The sequence below is a fragment of the Podarcis liolepis genome (genome assembly GCF_965112155.1).
Source record: "Podarcis liolepis genome assembly, chromosome: 14".
Classification (NCBI taxonomy): Eukaryota; Metazoa; Chordata; class Lepidosauria; order Squamata; family Lacertidae; genus Podarcis; species Podarcis liolepis.
The window spans coordinates 29,255,066-29,279,925 of NC_139569.1; the positions used below are offsets into that span (position 1 = coordinate 29,255,066).

The window sequence follows — 24,860 nt, forward strand, 5'->3', positions numbered from 1 at the left end:
TAAACAAATAAGCTAAACAGCACAATTACAACAGAAGTCGTATTATAGCATTCACAAAGTACTACAGCATTCATAATCTATAAAATATCATAATGCCGGCATTATAAATTGTACAGATTTTGTGTTTGTTTTTCCTTTTCTTCCAGGGGAATGCTTTGAAGCTCCATAACCAATCTGCAGCAAGTAACACGTCTGATTGTTGATGATAGTGATGGTTTGTCAGCAAGGTAACAGCATGTGGCTGGAAGGGATTTTGGATGGTGCAAAGTCTCACCTAAGACAGGTACACATCTGTTCCCCCAGAAAATGATTTAATGAGGTTTCAGGGAACCAGCGGCAGTTTCATTGTTCCGTGGTGACACTTCTGATAACAGATTGTTTCAGAAGCCTGGCTCTCTTCCTAGGCATGTTGATGAGATATACACAGGCTAGGATGGGGCAAGTATTGAGAATGATGCAGACTCTTAGCAGCAGATGTTTCATTGTGAAGTTTGAGGGGTTTGGGGGCAGAGGACATTTCTCTGGACACCTTTGCTAAGTTACCCTCCACTTCCCCCTTGTGGGCTGGATTGAAAGGGAAAAAGAAAGAGTTCAGTCCTAAGGAAGCCAACTTGTTCTTGTTGTCTCAGCAAAGCTTCACAAAAATGCTCTCTTTGATGCAGTTTGGTTTCCCAGACCATTTGGCAAAGCAACTATTGTTTACCATTCCTTTGCATGGGAGAAATGCAGTTCATTTCAGATGGCTTTCAACCACCCGTCTCCAACCTTGCACCATCCAGATGTTTTGGACTTCAACTCCCATCAACTCCAGCCCTGAATGGCTGGGACTGATGGGAGTTATAGTCCAACATCTAGATGGTGCTAGGACCAGGTTGGCAAAGATTGGTTGAAAGCCATTTGAAATAAACTGCGTTTCTCCCATATCAGTGGTTTAAAGCTCAATAGCTTTAGGTGCAGATAGAATACCATAGCTTACTCCCTTATATAGGTGTTAGGCTTATACAGTAGTGCCTCGCAAGACAAAATTAATTCGTTCCGCGAGTTTTGTCGTCTTGCGATTTTTTTCGTCTTGCGAAGCACGGTGTCGGGAAAGTTTTGGAAAAGCTTAAAAAATCACCAAAGTCTTTCAAAACCTCAAAAAAGGCTACCACACCGCGTTCTATGAGTTGCTCCTCGAAGTCAAGTCGCAAGTGTATTAACGGTGTTAAGAAAAAGGAAACAAACTTGCAAGACGTTTCCGTCTTGCGAAGCAAGCCCATAGGGAAAATCGTCTTGCGAAGCAGCTCAAAAAACAAAAAACCCTTTCGTCTTGCGAGTTTTTTGTCTTGCAAGGCATTCGTCTTGCAAGGTACCACTGTATAGTTTATGTGTTGAACCAGGTTAACAGCTTTCTGCTTACTGTACTTGACTAAACCGAATATTTGGTTAGTTCTTGGCTGGCATAAGTGTGTGAATGCCAATTAACATGCATGTTTTTGTTATGTAAATAGCAGTTCTTGGGAAACCTGACTAGATTTAGGATTATGGGATGGAGAGTTTGATTCCTGCTATCCCTGCCAAGTTCCCAGGGCAGGGAGGGGAGATTACCTCTCTGAAGGCATTGTTTGCTATTGTCAACATCATCCTCAACACTGAGGGAAATTGTACTTAAAATTAAATTAAATACATTACACACAGTAACCTGTACTTGATGTATATGACCAAGAGTCTTGTGCTACCTTAAAGCCCTAGACATTTACTATGACATAACCTTTTATGGACAATGACTAACCTGTTGTGGATTACTACTACTACTACTACTACTACTACTACTGCTGCTGCTTTATTAATTGTCTTCTAAACCACCATCTCAATGTGATTCACACAAAAGATAATTTTAAAAAGTTAGAACGCAAAAAAAGTAAATTTATAAGAGACTAAAACTCAAAGAATGGACACTTGTGGTAAAGACCCACGGGTGGCGCTGTGGGTTAAACCAGAGCCTAGGACTTGCCAATCAGAAGGTCGGGGGTTCGAATCCCCACAATGGGGTGAGCTCCTGTTGCTCGGTCCCTGCTCCTGCCAACCTAGCAGTTCAAAAGCACGTCAAGTGCAAGTAGATAAATAGGTACTGCTCTGGCGGGAAGGTAAACGACGTTTCCATGCGCTGCTTTGGTTCGCCAGAAGCGGCTTAGTCATGCTGGCCACATGACCCGGAAGATGTACACCGGCTCCCTTGGCCAATAAAGCAACATGAGCGCCACAACCCCAGAGTCGGCCACGACTGGACCTAATGGTCAGGGGTCCCTTTACCTTTACCTATCCATCTGGGAAAGCCTGCAGGAGCAACAATGCCTTTGGACGCTTCTGAAAAGTGCAGGTGATAGATGCTTGTCATACACAAAGAAAAAAGAAAAAGTATTGTCCAAGTCATCTTGGAATTCACCGTTCCAAAACGCTGCAAACAAATTCCATCTTCCAGTAAACTTGTTTGTCTGTTAATTTCCACAGCAGGTTAATTTGGATAAAATTGCCCTGTTCCATCTTCCCTGATGCCATTCAGACATCAACAGAACAAGTGCTTTCTTCCAATTTGCTACTGTAAACATGTTGGCAGCCGTAAAGTAGGTTTACAACCACTTCAAGATCAACATCATTAATCAAATCCTTAAGATAACTCAGAAACTATTTAGGGATTTTGTGGTATGAAACAACCAGCCGTTTTATCAATCACATTTGGAATCAGAGCCCAAAAGGGTTGTATCATTGGACTTGCATAAAATGTAATACTAATTACGGTATGTGAATGCAAATTTACCAAGCACGTTGTTGTTGTTGTGTAAATAGTTGCCCTGGAGAAGCCTGATCAACACTGGAACTGCTGGGGAGTAGAAGTTCAATTATTTCTACCGCTATCACAATCCTTCCCACACACTTCTCTGAAGCTGTTATTTGGTCTGACTCAGTGCAAGTCTGCTTCCTATTTTCCTGTGTCTTAAGGGAAGGACCAAAGCTCAGTGGCAAAGCATTTGCCCAACACTTTCTTAGATGCAAGGAACTTCTCACCTCTCCAGGAAGTGGTGGGAAGCCCGTAACTGGATTTACACATACAATCTGAATTATCTGTGACAATTAATATTACAAAAGCACAGGGAAATGTATTGTCCAAAAATTTGGTGCTATCACCTTGCACAAATATCCTCTGATGGGGTACCTCTTGAGGGCCCCCATGCCCTTGAGGTTCAGTTGTCCTTCAGCAGAGATTTGGCAGGAGTCTCCACTCTATTCTTTTAAACATCCTTTGGAAGATACATGCTTTGTTGATATTTTTCACGATGTTTTATGGATGCCTTTGCTGATTTTATTATAACATTGTATGTTGTATACCGCCTTGATATAAATTTATGAAAGGGTGGGTTATGAATACTTAAATAAATAAAGATCTTTTAATTTAGATATTCCACTAGTACTTGTCTCCGCTTTGCCTTGCAAATATGAATCCTCATACTGGTAGTGCATGCTGGAAATCTGGTGCAAGGAAAGCAGCCTTTATACTTTATACATGTATGATGGATTTGTGCAAAAATAAGTAAGTTTGTGGGGCATTATTAACATTATACAAAATATGCTAGGCTATTATTTATTACCACTGAGGCCATTACAATTCCTTTTAGAGTATCTTAAAAATGATATACATCTGGAATGCCATAATTTGGTGGGAAATATGTTAACTAAAGCAAAAAAAAATTTTTTTAGCAACACTCAAATAGCATACGCCAGCAATTCCAATGGAACAAAAGTGGATTAATAAAACATGGAGCGCTGCCATGAGATCTAAGCTGACTGAGACGGCACAATTACGAGTAGGATGACAGAATGAAGAACAGTTTGAGAGAGGTTTATGCCTCTTCAGTGATTATAATATGGAGCTATTTAAAACACAGATGGGAAACCTCTAGGCTGGGTCTCCCCTTCAAATGTGCCCCCCAGGCCTCACTGACCCTCAGGACAGTGGTGTTGCATCCTTTGTTGATGTCCGGGGCATGTGTGTGTGCACACCAGGTTGGGACCAGGTTGGTGTGGATGGTGAACAATTCAGGAGATGGCAAAGAGTGATCAGGAGCCAGTCTTCTTATATAAAACAGGTGCCATCTCTGCAGATAGGAGCAGACACTCCCCCTGGAGAGCACATTTGCAGTCCCGACATTTCCGCATAACAAGCAAGTGAGTGTGCTGTGCCTTATCTTTAAAAGCTTGGCATGTGTGGAAGCTGTTGGGACATCTTTGTTGCTTCTGTCCAGTTCTGAATATCTCGCCCGTTTACTGAATCCTTGAATCATGATTCCTGAACTCTGTCTGCTGCCAAGCCTGTGCTGTTACTTTCCTGAATCAAGATCTCTTTCTTACTTAAGATCCTCTGTCTGCATTTGCTGGGCCTGAAGCAGGACACTTACTCACGGGAATCCCATTAATAGGGTAATTAAAGACACATGTAATCCAATTGCAGTAAATAAAGAGTTGGCAATTCGTCAGACTAGTTTTCACTTAAGAAACAGTTTACGACTTTGCAGTTATTCCACAGGGCTGTTGTGAATCAAAATAAGAATAGCAAAGCATTTAGTTCTCTGAAAGGGTGCTATTAAAATAATCAATTTCAAGAACACATTTCTAATATCCAGTGATCAGAAACAGGGAAACCTTAATACTGAAAACTTGCTTGACATTTAAAGCTTAAAAATAAGTACATTTGCATGTACAGGAGGTGTTAATACCCAACGGTCTGGAAAGCAAGATTTGAAGAACAGTCACCATGAAGTAAGATCCTCTTTTTTTAACGTCACGCTTGCTAACTTCTTCCTGTACGTTTATTGGCCCCTTACACAGATGTTTTTCTGTGTTGCAGTAACACAGGACATCACCATGGAGACCCAACACAAATCTACGCAACACGGAGAGAATCTGAACATTTTCTGTGAGATGCTACTTATAATAAACCATCTCCGTTCTACTGCCTCTGCTTCTTTGGACATTTTGAAGAAATGCATGTCTTTATTCTATTTAATCTGTCTATTTAGTAAACAAAATTTATATACTGCTCAATGGCACAAGGTCACTCAACAAGTTTCACAGCTGAGTATCTGAACCCTGATCTCTCAGTTCCTAATCCAACACACTATCCGCTACTACACCATACTGATGCAGTCCACCCAGCTGGCCCCATACATTTTGCTGCCTGAGCTGCAGGACAAGATGTTGCCCCCTTACAATTCCAAGTTCAGAAGCTGACTGCACTGGCGACTGAGTCTTACTTAAACATGTCTGATCGGATAACATCCTGCACCATACCTGAAGCAGCAGTCCCCGAAGGGACTATGTGGCAGCAGAAGGGGAGTCAATAGGAAATTCTGGAGGCTGATACTGCTGTCCCTGAACAGCTACTGTAACTGCCTTAAGGCAGTTACAGTACCTCACTCTGTTTAACTTAGGGTTGGCCCTGCAACCCTACAATGCTGAAGGTATTAGAATCATATGCTAAGAGTCTAATCCAGAATGCTGGATGAAATGGATCTTAGTCTGACTAGTCCAGCCAGGGCAGTTCCTGCCAAGTGAGTAAAATGCAGAAGTTGGAAATTTTTTTGTTGTCACAATGCAAGAACTATATTAATTTTACAGGTTTTACTAGATTCTCATGGGGGGGAGAACAGTTTGAGGGGCAGATTGCAACCTGGAACATGTGTTCATATAGTGGGGCCAAGTGAACTAATTAAGTGGAGTGTCCCCCACTCCCCAGATTTAATGGGATTTTCCTTAAAAGAGGTAGACTTGATTATTTATTCCCCTTTTCACATTCTTTTCCCTGTATGCCACACATTTCTGAAAAGTTGCTACTCCCCAGGGCCCCGGTTTTGTGTTTTAGCAGCTGTTTCCTATTGTTTTCTCAGACTGGGGCCAGCAGCCGCATGGAACACATTACTTGTGCCCAGGAGTGTTTCCTAAACTATTATTTAGTCAAAGATGCAAGGCAAACTGTGATTGTGAAGAGCCTGACAACTTGCAGAGCTACTTTGCCTCTTTCCAGGGCTGGATTAACTGTTAGCTAGGTACACTTTAGTGTATCGCTCCAGGCAAACTTGGACCCTTGCTATGGTCCATAGCTATTTAGAAATTTCCTCTGCAATCAACCAAATACCATCTTTTCCATGCTGAGTTCTCATAAATTCCTGGGGCTGTTTGTATATGGAAAGAGTGGGTATTATTCCAGACGTATTGACACTTTAAACACCTGCACACCCTTGTGCAGAAGAAAGGTCTATCCTTTTTTTAGCAGCTGCACAACAGGCAGGGACTGAGAGGTGATATTTCCTTAGGTCTGGAAAAGCAGGTACAATTTATTGGCAAATACTAGGTCTTCAGCTTGAGATGGGCTTAAGTTCAAAATCAAGGAAGGGGCCAGTAAATGCTACAAAACTCCTTTCCCATTACATAACTTATCAATAGCCCTTAATTTTACGCAGAAATGAAAGAGAAACTGAGCCTACCACAATTCTCTCCTTTGCTACACTTGTAGTCACAGGAAATCTGTATCGTGAATGCTATCTGTGGTTTTATCTGATGCCCATTACTTTGATTCTAGAATATGTCACAAATGCCCAAGTGTTCATTTGTGATCATTAGAATAATTATAGGGAAAGCATGTGGATCCTGGGTTGAGCGTGCCACGAGAGACAAAGCTTTGTAAACCTTCCCAAATGATTAGTCAAGAGTACCTGGTGTTTTCTCCAATATACAAAGCTAGTTCTGAGATGTCACTTGGATCAGTACTCTTTGTCTTTACAGTGGGGTGTCCTGATTGAACTTGGGGGGGGGTTACCCAAACATAAAGCTCTTTCCCTCCCTCTGGGAACAGCTGCAAACAGTTAACCCACATCAGCTTCTACTGCTTCAGAACTCTTGGTTGAGTCCTGACAACTCTGTCTATACGTCTTGTGTGTTTCATTTTGTGTGTATTTTCTTTTGTTTCTCCCCCATACCTCCGCCCAACTAATGGATGTGAAAAGAAATCAGACGGTTTCCCCAGATAAATAAGGGCCTTGGTCCTACAGAGTATTCATTAAAGGCTTTGTAGAAAGAAAAGTGGATTAATCAAGAGCAGCTGGTGATGTGGGTGGCCTCACTGGTGCTGCATTTGTAGCTGAATTTCAAGTTCTGAATTATCTTAATGCGTGCTCCATTACTGGAGAATATTAGAATAATTCAAGGGAAAATATGCTTTTAGTAATTGAGACCAAACACAAGCATCACATAAAACCGGTTAATGGTAATAGTAAGGCAGACACTGATTCACTTGTTGCCCTTTTCGAGATGGTAAAAACCACATTGCAAGAGTATTTGAATATTTATTTCAAGTGTTTATAGCCAACCCTTTCCTAGATAGTCACAGAGCAGGAAATACATATATATTAAATACTGTGGCCAGCTCTTTCTGTCCAGGAAAGACTATATTCTGTGAAGCAGCTACAGCTGGGAAGATATTCCCAGCCACTGAATCCACCTGGGCTTAATGTGACAAATGTGGCCTCAGGAGCACCCCAAAGGTGATCTTCCAAATCCTGGACCAAGAACCCGTCAAGTCACAGTACGTCAGTGTTGTCTGGATTCAGTTTCAATTTACTGGCCTACATGCAAACTATTATCACCACCAGACCTCAGTTCAGCACCTGCATCTGGGCATCTTCTGTATATTGATGACACCTCATTCCAATTCCCCTGATGCTATATGCATAAACTAGGGTCACAGTTCTACATCTGCACACAAGATCTGTTGCAACTGCTTAGAGAAAAGCGACTTGAGAGTTCTAGTTTAAGGGCTTGGTTGAATTGCACCTCCACTCTCAAATACAAAGATATGCTGGACTTGCTGGTCTGTGCTATTCACTTGCTAGCCCACAAGGCTGATAGTAGGCATGGATTAATCTGTCAATTTCATTTACTCATTTTTGGCATTTTCACTTTTTGCATCTTTAAATGCACTTGATAATTTGCAAAAAGTAAGGATTGCTGAGGAGTTTGGACATCTTCAAATAAGGTGCTCATTTATGCAGAGATTGGACTTCCCAATCCTTTAAAGTGAGAGAGAGGGTTTATCACTGCCCCAAATATTAAATAAAAACACTTTGAGCACTTATTCCACATTAGAGCACATTTCCATGTTTACATAAGCCCACAACTAAAAGCAGATTAGCAGCACAGTGAGAACACACTTAACAATGCACAGAGCTGGTCTAACTATAGAAGCAAACTAGGCAACTGCCTGGAATGCCAAAATCCCAGTGGCACCTGCATCTGCTGTGCAAATGGCTTAGCAAACGAACAGCTGTTTGCATGGTTCAGTTTATCTGGGGGTTTTTAATGGATGCTTATCTGTGAAATAGGGAAACTAATTCATTAATGAACTGAACCACTTTTTATTTTTAATTTATAAAATAGGGTTTCCAAGTGCCCAACAGCCAGCTGGCTGTTGAGCACTTGGGAATCTGCAACAGCTTCAAAGGCAAACCCCACACTTCCACATGAGCTCCCAGGAGCAGGGGGTGTCAGCGTCTGAAAGCCCTTTGCAAAAGTTATTTCAAGCAGCCCCTCCTACTTATAACATCACTATGTTAAAGGCAGTGGGGAGAGTGCTTAAAGTGCTTTGCAAAATCTATTTTAAGCCATCTCTCCCCTTTAAATATTTCTCAAGTGGTGTTTGACGGAAGAGCGGGAAGCTGCTTCAAAGAGCAAATTTGCAAAGCGCTTGAGGACAGTCCTCCTGCTTCCATCCTACAGTCTCAGATGGGCTTAACACAGGGACTGTGTTAAGTGCTTTGCAGAAGTGCTTTTTGAAGCAGTGCTCAAGCAATGTTGGCGTAGGGAGGCTACTTCAAAGAGCACTTTTGCTTTATGATTCTCTGTACATTTTACAAGCTCCTTTACCCTCCTGTCTGCCCAACTATTTAAAGAAGGTGGTCAGCTGGGAGTGTGTGGGCATGGTTTGGGGAAAATTACCTAGAATGTCAAATTGGACCCCCTGGCAGACCAAGGTTGACCTACAGGCTGGATGTTCCCTACCCCTGATCTAAGACAAGACATGTGAACAACAGCTTCTCATAATGCAAATAGCAGTTTTGGGAGGGCAGGTGTGACATACAGCTCAGAGCTTAATAAATCTCCTTCTCCCCTCACTTGTCCTGACTCTTGTTGAGCTCTCCTGCTGCTGCTATTTAGAGATTATAAAAGAACCATGCAGCATCAAAATATGTGTTCATAACTGGTACAGCTTTGCTCTGAACTTTATCCATTGTCCTCTGAAATCAGAACAACTTTCCCACTGGTTTCTTTGGTCTGTTGTATGAAAATATTTTGGTGGGAGACCAGGATTATTTTTTTTCTTCGTTGCAATTTTTGCCGCTTTAGTAAGTGCCTTCTACAGAGAATTCATCACCACCGCCATCCATGATATTCAGTTTCCTCTTTTATAATTTACAGACAGCATGGGTCCCTGGAGTAAGAAATTCCTTTCCAAGACCTGCTTTGAAAGCAAAGGAAAGAAAGAAAGAAAGAAAGAAAGAAAGAGAAAGAAAGAAAGAAAGAAAGAAAGAAAGAAAGAAAGAAAGGCAAACACAATGTTCTACCGCTGCCTCACCATCATTGTTGCATTTAAATATGCTGCTTCTTAAGTTTAATCAATCCCTATCAGACATCATTCTTCTAAGCACAAAGGGATGAATGCTAAATTTCCTACTAATGAACAAATCAAAAGCTTCTGGCTTCGCTGCCTAACTTTTAATAAGAACATACCATGCCAAAAGCTCCATTTTGTTGTATAACATTTAAGATGTAGAGACATTACTGCATCCTAAGTAAGCTGGATGAAATGATAAGGTGATTTGTCTTTTGGAATGAGAACTATTTTGTTGCCTATCAGTTTCAGTACCTGTTTCTGTTATTCCCAGACAGGATAAACAGATGCCATACTTGAAAGAAACAAATCAAAACTGCAAGGGTTAAAAATGAAATTTTGGATGGAGGAAAGTAGTATTATGTTAAACCTAATCACGTAGAGTTTTAAGGCAAGGTTCAATTGCATCTCTCCCCACTCCCTACTAAAACAGAATTAGCTTGCCTCAAGTCAGGTACGCTGTACACTACACTATGTTTATGAGCTGGTGGTAGCAATGGGAGAGATAGTTAATTTATTTCACATTTAAAGGCAAACCTACCTAATCTGCACTCTCAAAAGCAATACGCCAACTGAAAACACAGCTAGCTCTCAAAATATGCAAAATTCAGAGTAATTTTGCAACACAGTTCTTCAGTAATATGTACAAAATGCATACAATGTGACAAAAGTGTGCATAAAAAAGAGTTTGTTATCAACATTAAAATACAAAAATGCATTGCATTAGGGGAAGCTGCTCTAGAAAAAGGCAAAACTGCAAACATGTATTACAAAAAATTCATACGAAACTCATACTTTTTATGACTCTCCCCCCCTTAAATCGCAAACAGAAATGTGGGAAACAGAATTTAAGTTCTGAAAAACGAGGAACTGAAGAAAACCTAGGAGGACAGATTCGCCCATCCCTAGCTGGCAGTAATGTGGGTGAGTCAAGCAGCATAAACATTTTACAAAACAATAAAATTGGTATGTCCATCCCAACCCCAAGAATCACAGAACTGTAGAGTTGGCCCATCCTTCCCTCAGCAGCAAAGCCCTGGGCCAAGAGACCCCAACCCACTTGGGACCCCCTCAGAAGTCAGGGGTGCTGGACGGACAAGAGACCCCACTTGGGACCCCCCTCAAAAGTCAGAGCTGCTGGATGGATGAGACACCCCACTTGGGACCCCCCTCAGAAGTCTGGGATGCTGGACGGACAAGAGACCCCAATCGGGACCCCCCCTCATAAGTCAGGGGTGCTGGACGGACAAGAGACCCCAATCGGGACCCCCCTCATAAGTCAGGGGTGCTGGACGGACAAGAGACCCCAATCGGGACCCCCCTCATAAGTCAGGGGTGCTAGACGGACAAGAGACCCCACTTGGGACCCCCCTCATAAGTCAGGAGTGCTGGACGGACGAGAGACCCCACATGGGACCCCCTCACGGGGGTGGGGGCGCTGGCTTTCTACACAGCCAAGAGGTATACTATACTGTATAAACCTTGTGAAATGAAAGGAACATAAATAAACTAAAACAAAACACCCACCCCCTCATCCCACACTGGAAATCCCGCTAAAAACAACAACCCTCGAGGGAGTCCTGAGAGCTGGCCACCAGGCCGTCGAGGGACCCCCACTTGGCTCCCTTCCCCGCGCGCGCCCCTCGCCTCCCTCCTCCTCCTCCTCCTCCTCTTCCGTCCGTCCCCCGCCAGAGAGCCAAGATGGCGGCGGCTGAGGGGAGGCGGGGAGGGAATCCCGCCTGAGGCGCCCACACGGCGAGGGAGGAGGCGGCGCTGTTGCTGCTGCTGCTGCCGCCGCCAGGGGAAGGAGGATGCCACAAGAGGCGATGCTGTCTTCGTGATCGGCCGCGCGTCGGCGAGGGAAAAGCGCTTCGGGACCTCGAGGGGACCCCCCTCTCTCTGTGTCTCCCCTCCATTCATGCTGCCGCTGGGGAGCAGCGCCCCCGCCTGAGGTGAGGTCGCTGGGGCGAGAGATGGCGGGCTGCCTCTGTCTTTCGGGGGCGCTGCTTCTGTTATGGATGCGCACCTCTCTCTCACCCCCCCCCCACCAAATAACGGAGCCGAGGGAAGAAGGCGGCTGTTGCTGCTCTTCCACTGGGATGTTTGGGGCAGCGGGTTGGCGGTGGCGAGGCGGGGGGGGGGGGAGAGAATAATACGCAATTTCGGGGCATCTCTCTGGCGTGTTGTGCGTGTGTGGTTTTAGGATGGGGGGACGGACGGACGACGAAATGATGCAACTGGCGCGTGTGAGACATGACGGTGGGTGATGCCAGATGCTGGAGTATATAATATTCAAAAGAAAGGAAAGAAATGGGTTAGCAGCCCTACTCGGAGTAGACCTTTTGGAATGAATGGGCTCAGGCCCATTAGTTCCTGTGGGTCTCTTCCCGAACACGACGTGGCTGGGGAGAACCCGGTGTCATCGGTGGTTTTAATCTGTTTAGGAATGAAGCTGAAGTATTTTAAAAGAAAGGGGGGTGTCATGTGTGCAATCCCCCCCCCCAATCTATAAAGTATTTAAAAGAAAGGGATAATCCATTCAGTTGTTTCTGGCTAGTCTTATTTATTTATGTTCAAAATTCGGCGAATGTTGGTGTTACGTGTGAATGTCGACTGTGCCTCAGGAATGTATGAAATGTATGTTTTCTTCTGTGGTTTGGGGTTTTTTTTGGACCTCGGTATATTCTGATGCTCTCTGCCCCGTGGTGAGCTGACCCACCAATGTTCACCAGCCTGTCCCTTGAGTTTGGGGGACTTGGGAAGCGTCTGCTTGTGAATGCCGAAGTACACCAGAATTTGAACATTCAGTTGCATGTAACAGATGTCAGAGCAGCTCCCCCCCCCCCCCGTCACGCTCTAGTGTGACCAAGCGGCTGATGCTAAGATGTGATGAGGCAGATGGGGTTGGTTTGACCCCATGGCTGGGCTCATCAAGAGCAAAGGTGATAGTTTAGTTTCCTAGCGCAACGGGGTCTCTCAAGAGCATGTCTTTGCCTTTTCCCATATGAGCGAGTAGCTGACATTCATTCCTATGGAGAAATGCAAAATGAACACAGTAAACTGACTCACAGCAAGTCTGACCATTGGTTCATCTAACTTAGAATTGTCAACACTGACCGACAGCAGCTCTCCAGGGCTTCAGGCAGGCATCTTTCTCAGACTTAGGAGATGCTGGGATTGAAACTGGGACCTGCTTCATTCAAAGCATAGGCTATACCACAGAGCTATGGCCATTTAAACTTAAGTAAGTACTGCGCTCAAAGACCAAACACACCTCAGTAAAAAGGGAGGAAAGGGGTCAGGCAATCAGGGACCTAATACTGTACAAATTCAGGTTCAGATTTCCTGCACCACCCCATAACAACAGTCCTGAAAGGCAGGCCAGCAGTTATTACTCCACTGTGAAAGCAGCTTGACTGAAAGGAGATAAAGAAAAAACAGAGGTTTGGACTGGGTATTTCCTCTTCTTTTGGATTTCTTCTGTAGAAATGATACCTTGACATGTGGGATAATGCTACTGGGAATGATTTCTAGGCTTAACTTGTGAGGGTTGTTGTGAATGTGGAAACAGCCCCAAGTTTGAGGCTCCTTTATTTATAGCTTGGTCCATTACTACAAAATCCATAGGGCCATTAAGATACTACCTTTATGGGACTAACCAATTTCCGTGGAAAGCCCTGAACTTTAAAGGTAAACAGAGCTCTTCTTCAGCAGAGATAAGCTTATTTTATTCTTGTTTAATTTGGGGGAATGTGTATAGATACATGCTATTACAGTGGTACCTTGGGTTACATACGCTTCAGGTTACATATGCTTCAGGTTACAGACTCCGCTAACCCAGAAATAGTACCTCAGGTTAAGAACTTTGCTTCGGGATGAGAAGAGAAATTGTGCTCTGGCGGCGCGGCAGCAGGAGGAGGCCCCATTAGCTAAAGTGGTGCTTCAGGTTAAGAACAGTTTCAGGTTAAGAACGGACCTCCGGAACGAATTAAGTACTTAACCCGAGGTACCACTGTATATAGAAGCATATTTTGGCTTGAAATTGTTTTTAAATATTCTGTTGTTTTATAAATGCAGTTGTTTGTGTTGTGTTGTGAAATTGCTTTGAGATGCTTCATAGGAAGTGATTCATAACTGAATTAAATTATAATGAGGATGAGGATGTATGTGGGGCTGACTACTATTAGTGTGTGTGTGTGTGTGTGTGTGTGTGTGTGAAGAGGAAGAGATGGGTGCTATTTGACAAAGATGACACTGGTACATTGGAAGGCAGGTTAATGGTAGAAGCCAGGCTGATCTTTGAGAGGGGGGAAAGAGGGAAAATACTGGGGTGTTAGAAAAGGTGGTTTTATAGTTGATTGGAATGTTTGGGGAACCAGGTTAACAAGTAAGCTTCATTTGTGTACTTATCGAAAAATCACTGTTGAATACATATTAGTGAAGGAATTGGGGTATGGCAAAGGAAATGCTGGGGTAAATTTTACAAAGCGTTACAGCAATTCTGGTGTTTCCAGGTGGCCACCTGCTAAAATGTTAGGTAGTCTTTATAACTAACTTTCATCATGCACCAGCAATGTGGAACTTTTGGAAACTTTTGAATTGGAAAAACTTTCTGAAAAGTTTTCATTTGCAAGTTAGGGTAATTTATATGAGGAAGTTTTCTGTTGCCCTAGAGAGTGGTTTAATTTAGCATGTTTATTTTATTTGCATTTAGTAAACAAAACTAAAAACTTTCAAACTGCCAAACCTTCCTAATATTAATTTGCAGTTGGCATCCATTAAGTGTTTTTAATGAATTGCAACATTTTCTATGGGGGAAGAAAAGCACTGCAATTTTTTCTGCACCACATCATAGTCACACATTCGAATTACTCTTCACTCTGGGTGTTGGGTAGTTTGTGCGTCCATTATTTTCTATGAGTTGGATTCTTTGGAGGAGGCATTATGCCCCCATCTTTATTTAGACACCTGGGATTTGTTTTATTTAGGAAAAAGTGGTTAGGTAATTTTGTCCCGCAACCTTTCCTGTTTGTAATTGAAATGATAACTTTGCTTTATAATAGCAGAGTACTTGATATGAGAGGGAACTCTTTTGATTAAAATAAAATTAGACTGTTGCCAGTAATGGTTAGGTGTTTCTGGTGTTTAATACTTTTCCCCAATTATGGATGACTAATAATGTTTTCTTGCATGACAATAGTAATAGACCTCTGTAGTGGTAGAAACAGAACCTTGGGGTTCTATTACCATATATTTATGCTACAGTTTTCATATCTACCCATCTGTCTGTCTCTGTCTAGCAAGCCTCTTTTTTAAGGCTTTTGGTGCCTTGAACTGACTTGAAGATGAAGCAAGGCAGTGACTTGCCTACAGCTATAAATCTTCTGCAGACACTGATTTTGGACAAGATTCTAATGACCCTGCCATGTTACAAACATGGCAAAGAGCTGGCCTGACCCCTCTGAATGAAGGAATAAATTCAGGTTTGTGTCCAGAAAACATTCAGTTGATCTCAAACAGTACATAAACTGCCATCCAGGATGAATTGGTGATGTCCATTCTGGGTTAGAAAACAACACAGCATGATGATGCAGATGGGAAATTCAAATGTCACCCAACTTTCTGCAAAGCAGCAAGTATCACAATCCACCTGGAAATTCTCTTGCACCTAATTGAAATGAGCAGGAGCTATAGAAAGATGTGGTAGGTCAGGCATGTCCAACTCACAAGAGACTGTGAGCTACTCCCAGTAAAAAAATTCTGGAAGTGATCTACCCATGAAAGGAGGGTGGGAAGCCAAGGTTGTTGACCTTTCTTTAGGGGGGGCCAAGCCAAAGTTGCTGGGCTTTTTTTTTTTTTTAAGGAATGTGGAAGACAAAGTTGTTGAGCTTTTTTTAGGGGGTAGTCACAGTGGCAACGTCTATTTTAGTTTCATAACAACAAAATACAATTAAAGAACACCCATTTGACGCAACGGAGGAATACAGCAACAGGGGGGCAACAGGGACTTTCACTGCATTGCTTTTCACTACCGACAGTCGGGAGGGGTCCCGTGAGCAACAGCGATCAACAGCGAACATCCGGGGATCGACCTGTCAATCACGGTCGACCAGTTGGACATCCCTGTGGTAAGGGAAGGGCTGTAGCTCCGTGGTAGAGCATCTGGCACATAGACCCATGCAGAAGGTCCCAGGTTCAAGCCCTGGCATCTCCAGGTAGGGCTGGGAAAAAATCCTGTCTGAAACCCTGAAGAGCTGCTGCCAGTCAGTGTAGACAATACTAAACTAGACAGATCAGTGGCCCTACTCTGTTTAAGGCAGCTTCTTATAATAGTGCTCTGTGCAACAGATCCATTCGCCTCTCACTCTGCTGCCCCTAACAGCACTCAGGTTGTGCCAGTTTATGCTGATCTCTCCTTGCTTCATGGCAGGTCCGTCTTGGCTCACCCTCTTGTGTGTTTTGTTTTTTTGTTAATGCATTTCTCTTGGTTACATACAGCAGGTGACCTTAAAAATGGATGGATTAGTGTACCTCAACTAACATAGCAACAGTTTATGCTCTGGGGGCTGAGACTTTTTGTTGCTGTCCTGTCTCTAATAACTAGAAAAGTCAGCAGGCTAGATACTAATAACACTTAACAGCTTGTTAATTATGTTGGTGGCCTTGGGCCTCTGCTAATCTCATGTTCTATTTAAAGAATGCACAAATGTGTATCTGACCCACTCTCAACCAAGATGCATGTTGATGTGTAAGTTGGAAAGTGAGTTTTTGTATGTGGCTACTCAAACTGAACATTTGAAGAAAGCGCAATTTGCCTTTTAGTAAGTTTCACGTTTCCCCTACACTCTCTGTCAGTCTGCACTTAAATATTTCACTTTCTAGATGATTAAATGCAGAACTAATCTGCACAATCCTAGTGCTTACTACCTAACTGCAGTCCTGTCTACTCAGAAGTAAGTCCTATAGAATTCAATCATGGGCCTTACTCTTAGGTAAGGGGGGGGTTAGAATTGCAGCCTCTGGCAAATACTGAAAGGACAAGATTCCAAGTGAGAGGTGGAAAATTGATTTCAGTATTGGGCAGATAACTCATTTATAACTTTATATTTTTAATTTGCATGAAGATTCAGAACTGTAGTGCTAAATATAATCATTAATCATAGGAATTATCTCCATCATCCCTCTAAAGTAGGTGTCAGCAACTGGCAGCTCTTGAGTCAAATCTAGCTCCCTTAGGAGGCATTTTAGGCCCCCAGTTACAAACTCAAAGCCAGCAGAGGTGTGTGTGTGTGTGTTATGGAAAGAACAGCGGTTGTGGTTGCAATGTTTTATAAATGTGGGGAATCAGTTGAGGCTTTTACATGGTACTGTCAATAAGTCACCTTCTGGCAAAGCTAGTTGCAGACTGGAGCCCTATATAATGAGAGGTTTCCTTGGGATCTCTGTAATTTCTTATCAAGTCAGATTTATTTATAGGAAATAGAGCAAAAAATCTTTGTGTCAAAGTAAAACTAAGGGCAACGAAGATTGACTGCCCTGTCCCACTTCTGTGCACAAATCATTTGTTTTGCTGGTTCCCCCCCACCCCCCAAATTGATAGACTGGGCTCTTGCACTTTATAAAATCTAAATATCCTGAACTAGGACTAGCTGGGTCTTATGCATGCTTGCTGACAAGTTTGATCCACACAGTACATTTAATGCACACCCAGTGCACATTTAAAACACATAACTTCCTCAAAAGATTATTTGGAGCTGTTGTTTCCCTTATAGAGCCATAGTTCCCAGCAACCTTAACAAACTGCAGTTCCCCTAACTCTTTGAGGTAAGTTATGTTGTTTTTTAGTGCTCTGGTCTATGGGGTCACGAAGAGTCGGACACGACTAAATGACTAAACAACAACAACATGTGTTTTAAATGTGCATCAGATGTGCTTTAAATGTATGGTGTAAAACTGCTCTGAGTCCCACAGGCAGAACAATTTTATGAAGGTCCTTGGGGTGAATGGGGGGGGGAGTGTCGGTGACGGAGGCAACACCACTCCCTCAGTTCTGCTAGGCTTGTGGCAGCCTGGATGGAAGTTGGGGAACAGCTTTATTCCTTCTGTCCTCCCCTTTTTAAAAGAGTTTTACTTTCTTAAAAATGTTTATCCCATTGGTTTTTATGGGAGGGGGAAAATAACTATATGGTTGGAATGCTATTCTTTCTGAAGACCCCAAGGCCTTCTCAGAGTTCATGACATACTCCCTTTCAAACCATGCTGCCATCTGAGCACTGATGATGGTGGAATAACAGTGGCAGACTTTGCTGCCACCATAACAAGCCCTCTGACATCAAACCTGCCTCTTCACTGGCAGAAGGGCAGGTTTGCAACATCCAACAGCCCATCAGACGGTAGGACCCAAACCAGTGGATTCAGATTACAAGAACATTCTGACTGGAAGAACTTTCTGATGTTGCCATCAGAGCTGTTCAACAGTGGAATGGACCACTTTGGGAGGTGGTGCACTCTCCTTCATTGGAGGTTTTTAAGCAGAGGTTGGATGGCCAACTCATGGATTATTTAAGCTGTGATTCCTGCATTGCAGGGGGTTGGGCTAAATTACCTTTTGGGCCCATTCCAACTTGGAAGTCCTGTGATTTGGGCCCCCTGTCTGGGAGCTTAGGCTTGCTCCCTAAATTCAACAGGACTTATCTGCAAATAAGGGTTCGTCCGCACAGCTAAATGCGACTCCAACTCTACCATTCCATGATTCTATGAAAAGAGGGCATTGATGTCGTGTTTGATTTAAACATATTGCTTCAGTTTTCCAGAAATGAAATCAGAGGTTCTTGAGCAACAATCATATGACATAGCAGGAGGCTGAAATGACCCAATCTTAAGTAGTTTTTGGAACATTGAGTCTTGTATCTGGAAATGGGACTTGTAGGATGTTTTGACATTCCACAGGAGAGGAAAGAAAAACATTTATTTTTATCTTTAAAAGTGTAAAAGTGCTAAGATTAGGTAAAACTATAATTTTTCAGAAATGGACTCCATAAAAATTGCAAGTTTAGTCAGTAAGAAACTAGCTTAAGTGGGAGACCTCATTAAATTCTGTTTTCAAAACCTGCAATTCACTAATATCCTAGCCTGCCTCATCTTTGAGAATTAAAAATTTAGAAGGAGGATTAGCTTGTTTTATAGAGATTGGATGGAGAGGACTGCACTTTTCAGCTTGGGGATGAGTCATCTCTGTTTTCTTTTCTCTGTTCTGCCAGAGTGTCTGGTTGGCTTTTATACAACTGGGCAACCTCCATGCATCTGCTTAAAAGGGTGAGTGGGAGGGGGAGACTACTTTTCAGAGGAGTAATTAAATTTCGAGGGAAAGCATTTGAAATTGTATTGATTTATTTCAATTAAAAACAAATCTCTTGACCCTTTTTATACATAAGCTAACACCCGCATTAAGGGTTTGTGTGTGTCTATGGAAACAGGAAAAATATATCCCTGAGCAGATGCAGGAAGATTTTGTACAAGCGCATCTGCCCTGTTTCAGGCCAGTCTCTCTGTGCTGTTTTGTCCAGAGCCCAAGTATTCTGTTATCTATCGCCACCTAATCAATATAATATTGACACTGATAGATGTGGCATGTGTCCTTATGTTGACAGAAAGTATCTCCTCTTGTGTATCCACATGATCTTTCCTTTAGTGGCCATAAAGTGTGCCATGAATCTATGTTGACTTTCCCTTTCAGTACATCTATACTGTACTACACATTTTTTAAAAAGTCATTCAGTCTCCCAAGGGGACCTTGTAAATCGTAGTTCTGTGCCATGGCTAGGGATCTCTTAAGATAAATCTGTTAGCCAAAGGAAAAATAAGAGCCATAATGTCAATACGTTTATATCCAGTGCCTGGATATAAACTGCTGCTGAATTCTGCTATCAGTAACAAATTCTGCAGTTACAGTATTTTATGCTTGCACAGAATCTGTATCAAAGTAACAAAAGCTGTCTGTTGGTAAATTGACCATATTATTAGTAGCATGTGGTTTCCTGTTTTAACCTTTAGGATTTCTTAGATTATTACATGGTAGGACACATGTTCTCAGCTGGGTTTGAACTAGAAGGATAATAGACAATAGATAACCCTGATCTAAATGCTACAATAAGCCAAAATGAGTTGCTGCTCTTTGTGGTTAGTGACGTTTCGGAAGTCCAAAAAGGGAAGGAAGTTTCCTGTGATGAGGCAGGATGGATATCTGAGAGACTTCGGCATTGCTCAACTGATAATGTGATGAGTGTATTTTTTAAGGGTTTGTGTCAGGCCGTCTGTCTTCTATTGTTGGCTTTCAAAAACTTCACCCTTGGGTTTTGCATGCACCCACAGAATGAATCTGAGTGAGCAGGGGGGAAAGAGAAGTTTATACTGGTGCTTGAATAATTTATTGATTCAAGTATGCTTGCCAACAGGTTTTTAAAAAAAGAGGTCTTCTGCAATGTAATAACTATCAGTAAATGCAGAATAAAATCAATCAGACAACAACAATGCCATCACCGAATGGCTGGGATAACAGCTATTAGGCCATTAGAGTACAAAGTGGATAAAATGATGAGTGACTGTTACGCAATATATGTCAATAGTATAAATAAAACATCAAGGCTGCCATGATAGAGCCATCATAGCCTATCCTGTATACACGCATTTTCTTGTTCTATTTTAGTCACTGTTCGCACAGTGCTGCAGGGTTTTGAGGTACCACAAAAGCCTGGCAAAAACAGTTTAATCAGATCAGATGGTGAGATGAGGGTGTGCACCATGAGTGATAGTGCCTTTCTTGCGCTACTTTCAGCTCTGAAAAATCTACTGCCTATTTCCAGCTCCAGTCTGTCTCCAAGCTGTCTTCACGCACTGGTAATTCGTAGTCTAACCCAGTTCTTTCTCCCTTGGTTCTTCAGAACAGCCTGTTTACCATTTAAAGAATGCTTTGTGTTTGTCCATTATACACTCTGATATTTCCATGAGGAAGACGTTTGTGTTGTTCGCTCTGCTTTTACCCACTGCTCTAAAAAAAGGGGGGGGGACACTAGGCAAGTGACTAAGCTCTGTTGCATCATTTAAGCTGTTAAGAGCAGATGCTTATATAATGCCCTGTAGCTTTAGGAGTGTTTTGTTTCATTGGCCCAAGACACTTGTGATAGTTGAGGATAGGTTTTCATTTGAATTAACATTTAATATACAGAAGGTGTGCTCCCGAAGATGTTGGTGCTGGAAAATATTCCGTTCCTTTATTTTGATAAGTAATGCAGTTTATTACAAAGATAACTCATTACAGTGGCAAGTGTGTGAGCTTGTGGGCCCCACATCTGTGCAGGCACATTAAACTCAACAAGCTGTTCATAAGCTAGCACATTTGTGTCAACGTTATTGAAACTGGAACTTGGGTATGTAAGCCATGTGCTTATTTCATTATAAAGGAGAGAGAAAAGTCTGTTTTACGTAGAACAAAACTTGGCAACGGCATCTGAGAAAAATGTAATGCTTTTCAGTGTACTCTTAAAGGTTGGTGGTTTTCAGAGACCTTCTTGTTCTTTCAGTTTTACCATATCCCACATTTCTTTCATCCCTTGCTAGGCAGATTGTTCTGTGATGGAAGATGGAAGACAGAGGGGCCCGTGTTGCTGACTACTTTGTTGTGGCAGGATTGACTGATATTTCAAAACCACTAGAGGAGGAAATCCACTTCAATGATGCTTGTCACAAGCTTGCAAAGCCAAAAGAGCCAATCACAGATGTGGCGGTGATAATTAAATCTCTGGGGGAGGAAGTGCCTCATGGATACAAATGCATAGATGTTACTCCATCAGGACTGTCAGCAGATCTCAACAATGGCAGCCTTGTGGGACCACAAATATATCTGTGCTACAGGAGAGGGAGAAACAAGCCCCCACTTACTGACTTGGGGTGAGTAAATTTTATTAGCGTTGCTTTAAATATATATATATTCAAGTTGCACTACTAAGGAATAGATCTGCTAACTTTTTATTTAAAAAACATTGGTCCGTTAGGTTTTGTTTGGAGGCAGAATTGGGGGAGAACCTGATGGATATAGAATCATTGAATCGTAGAATTGCAGAGCTTGGCAATTCAGGGGAGAAACTGGAGTGGGGTCTGCTCTGAGGTGGGGTGCAGGTGGGACTGTGTTGCTGACCTTCCTTCCCAGTGCCATGTGTCACTGCCACTTACCGAGATGGGGAAGTGAAAGAGCAAGGCAGCAGGAGCTTGGCGCACTGCTGGTTCAGTGCAGACACAGTGTCAGAAGCCTTGGATCGGTTCTGCAGTTGCACCTGTGCTGAGCATGTCATTCATGCAACCCAACCCTTACTGCTTCATGAATGGAGCATAGTTGACTGTGGTCTATTATGGGCAGAGCCTAGCAGGATTCCTTCCCACTCCCCACAATACTCCTTACCTGTTGTTTCTAAAAACCTGTCATTGTGTTTTTGGGTATGTCTTCTGTCTAGGGTTTTATATGATGGGAAAGAGAGACTAAAACAGGGTTGTGAAATCATCCAAGCCACTCCGCATGGCCGCCCTGCAAATATCAGCGGTGGTGCTTCATCGCAAAAAGTATACATCACATTCCGAAGAGCCTTGGAGAACATGACTCAGAATACCTTGGCTGTCACAGACATATGCATAATTATACCAAGTAAGGGAGAAACCCCACCACACACATTCTGCAAGGTTGACAAGAATCTGAACAGCAGTATGGTAAGGTGGACTTCTGGATTTGTAGAAAATACTCTTTAATGGATTTATAATGCTTACAATATAGTTGTTGTTGTAGATAGGTAGCCGTGTTGGTCTGCCATAGTCAAAATAAGAAAAATTCCTTCCAGTAGCACCTTAAAGACCAACTAAGTTAGTTCTTGGTATGAGCTTTCGTGTGCATGCACACTTCTTCAGATACACTGAAACAGAAGTTGCCAGATCCTTCTATATAGTGAGAAGGTGGGGAGGGGTATTACTCAGAAGGGTAATACCCCTCCCCACCTTCTCACTATATAGAAGGATCTGGCAACTTCTGTTTCAGTGTATCTGAAGAAGTGTGCATGCACACGAAAGCTCATACCAAGAACTAACTTAGTTGGTCTTTAATATAGTTGTTGTTATTGTTTAATTTATATACCTCTTAAGGACAAAATAGGCTTTTAAGTGGTTTACAAAGCATAACATTCAGTTACCAGTTGGCATTAAAAAACCCCAGGTTGGAGTAGACATATATATTTCTAATTAATCCCACTCTCCTGTAAGATTCCAGAGGATCTGTGCCAGTTTCTTCTTCATGTCTCAACAATGTCAACTTCTCATGAGCAATCCATAATCCCTTGAAGGGTTCTCTGCTGTGTTGCAGTGTTATCTGCTCTTTGCCCTATGGACAATGGTATAAATTAAATGCTGCAAGCGGCTTTTTATGAAGTTATTTGTGCAATCCTAAGGCAAGTACTTAAAAAAAAGTAAGAATTGCTTTGCTGGATAGACTAAGATACACCTAGGTGGAATCTACACACATATAAAAAACGCTGTGAAAATGCTTTTTTAAAAAATGTTTTGAAAAATACATTGAATTTTGCATAGCTCACTGTCGCCTTCTAGTGCCACATTTGTATATTGCACTTTACAACACATTTAAAGTTGTGTTTTTTTTTTTTTTTTTTGCAGCTGTGTAGCTGAGTCCCTAGTTAATTCACCTCCGCCAACCATAGCTCAGTAGGGAGACACAAAATTGCAAAATAGTTTCCCCCTCTTCTTTACTCCCAGCATCTGATAATGAGACGTAGGCTGCCTATGAATATGGAGGCTCACTTGTTGTTGAATAATATATTGAATACATTATTTTTGTCGCATCAACATGATTGAAGAGTTCTCTTTCTTTAAGTCTTCCTGCTACTCATTATCAAAGTAATAATTGTTGGCATGCTCTATAAAAGTTCCCTCAAGTCCTCTTTGCTGTCACAATGTTAACGAATCCAGTCTACTCCACCATCTTCTGATGCCTGTTAGTTACACAGAACACTGGGAAAGCACTTCTTGCAGGCCTTCCATATGAATAGTCAATTGCACAAAAAGTATATAAGATACCATTACTTGGTTTTCAGTAGAATATTTTAAATGCAAGTTAAATTGAATGGATTTCTGGTGATAGCATTTGTTCAATAGAAACAGTATGATTCAGGTGCACTGTGGCATGTAAGCCTGTGGTTAATGCACTGCTATTTTCCATCATTTTTGCTTTTGTGTGATCAAATCATTGTCAAGTGATTTGATTTTTTTTAAAGCCCCTTTTATTTATTTTTTTGCAAGCCCTTCTCATGTGTATTTAAACTGAAAATTTTTATTTATCTCACTGGGCCATAGTGCTATTTTTCAATGATAAATTGTCGTTATGCCACTTTCTAGGATAAAAGAAAAGGCAGAAAATCGTGTGTGTTGGAGGGGTAGGAGGAACTATGATATACACAGGGTAGCTTAGAAGACAGTTCTTAAAATGCTTCAAATTATGGACTCAGTTATAACACATTCCAGAATTCATGGCTATTTGAAGTAGGAATGTATGCTGTTTTCTGAGCAAGCCTCTGGAATAGGGCTTTTACATCTTTCATGATTTTCACTTATGGCACATAATCATTTGTTTTGCAATAAGTAGGAGCTGCGCAAGGTTTTTTATAAACTGAAGTTATTAAAATGCTACTGAAATCAGTGGGAATGAATATTAGCTTCTCATTTCTCTGGTATGAATGCTGTCTGAGCTACTCCAAAACATATACAAAACCTGAGCAAGCTAAAAAATCAAGTGTATTTCATTTGTAGTACCCATTATGGCTTATGTAGTGCATGAAAGTACTCATTTTACATTCCAAAAGTGTTTATGGGCTGCAGACATTTGTTGGTAGCCCCCTCTTTTTTATTCTTGTCTTCCTTTGGGTTTACCAATGGTGACAAAATTTATCAGAATACTATAAATTTCTGTTTACCTGACACATTGCCAGCAGCAGAGAGAAGTTGGTACTGTTCAAAAATTACGAAATCGTATGAGATTTTGTGCTAAAAATGAGTCATAGAGTGAAAAATTACAGGTTAAGAGACTCAAGCATGGTTATAGAATACTTAAACATCA

The 24,860-nt window shown here is 42.0% G+C and overlaps 1 protein-coding gene and 1 long non-coding RNA gene across 6 annotated transcripts in view; one reads left to right on the forward strand and one right to left on the reverse strand.

Moving 5' to 3' along the window:
• Nucleotides 1–362: 362 nt before the first annotated feature.
• On the reverse strand, nucleotides 363–11,216 carry LOC310693325. Its single transcript, XR_014519078.1, has 3 exons — nucleotides 9,953–11,216; nucleotides 1,353–9,547; nucleotides 363–996 (listed from the first exon to the last, which is right to left on the reverse strand). It is a non-coding gene; the product is annotated as an uncharacterized lncRNA (long non-coding RNA).
• Nucleotides 11,217–11,288: 72 nt separating this feature from the next.
• The window catches only part of DENND4A (DENN domain containing 4A), a 62,754-nt gene continuing 49,182 nt past the window's right edge, over nucleotides 11,289–24,860 (forward strand). For 2 of the 5 annotated variants that reach the window (XR_014519042.1, XM_083474955.1), the window contains exons 1-3: nucleotides 11,294–11,649; nucleotides 21,318–21,643; nucleotides 22,204–22,453. Coding sequence is in view for 3 of the 5 variants with exons in the window: in XM_083474955.1 (XP_083331081.1) it covers nucleotides 21,336–21,643; nucleotides 22,204–22,453 (558 nt within the window). In the remaining 2 variants the exon portion in view is untranslated. Of the gene's footprint in view, nucleotides 11,650–21,313; nucleotides 21,644–22,203; nucleotides 22,454–24,860 lie in introns of all 5 variants that reach the window. The other 3 variants (XR_014519043.1, XM_083474954.1, XM_083474956.1) reach the window with 2 other exon arrangements.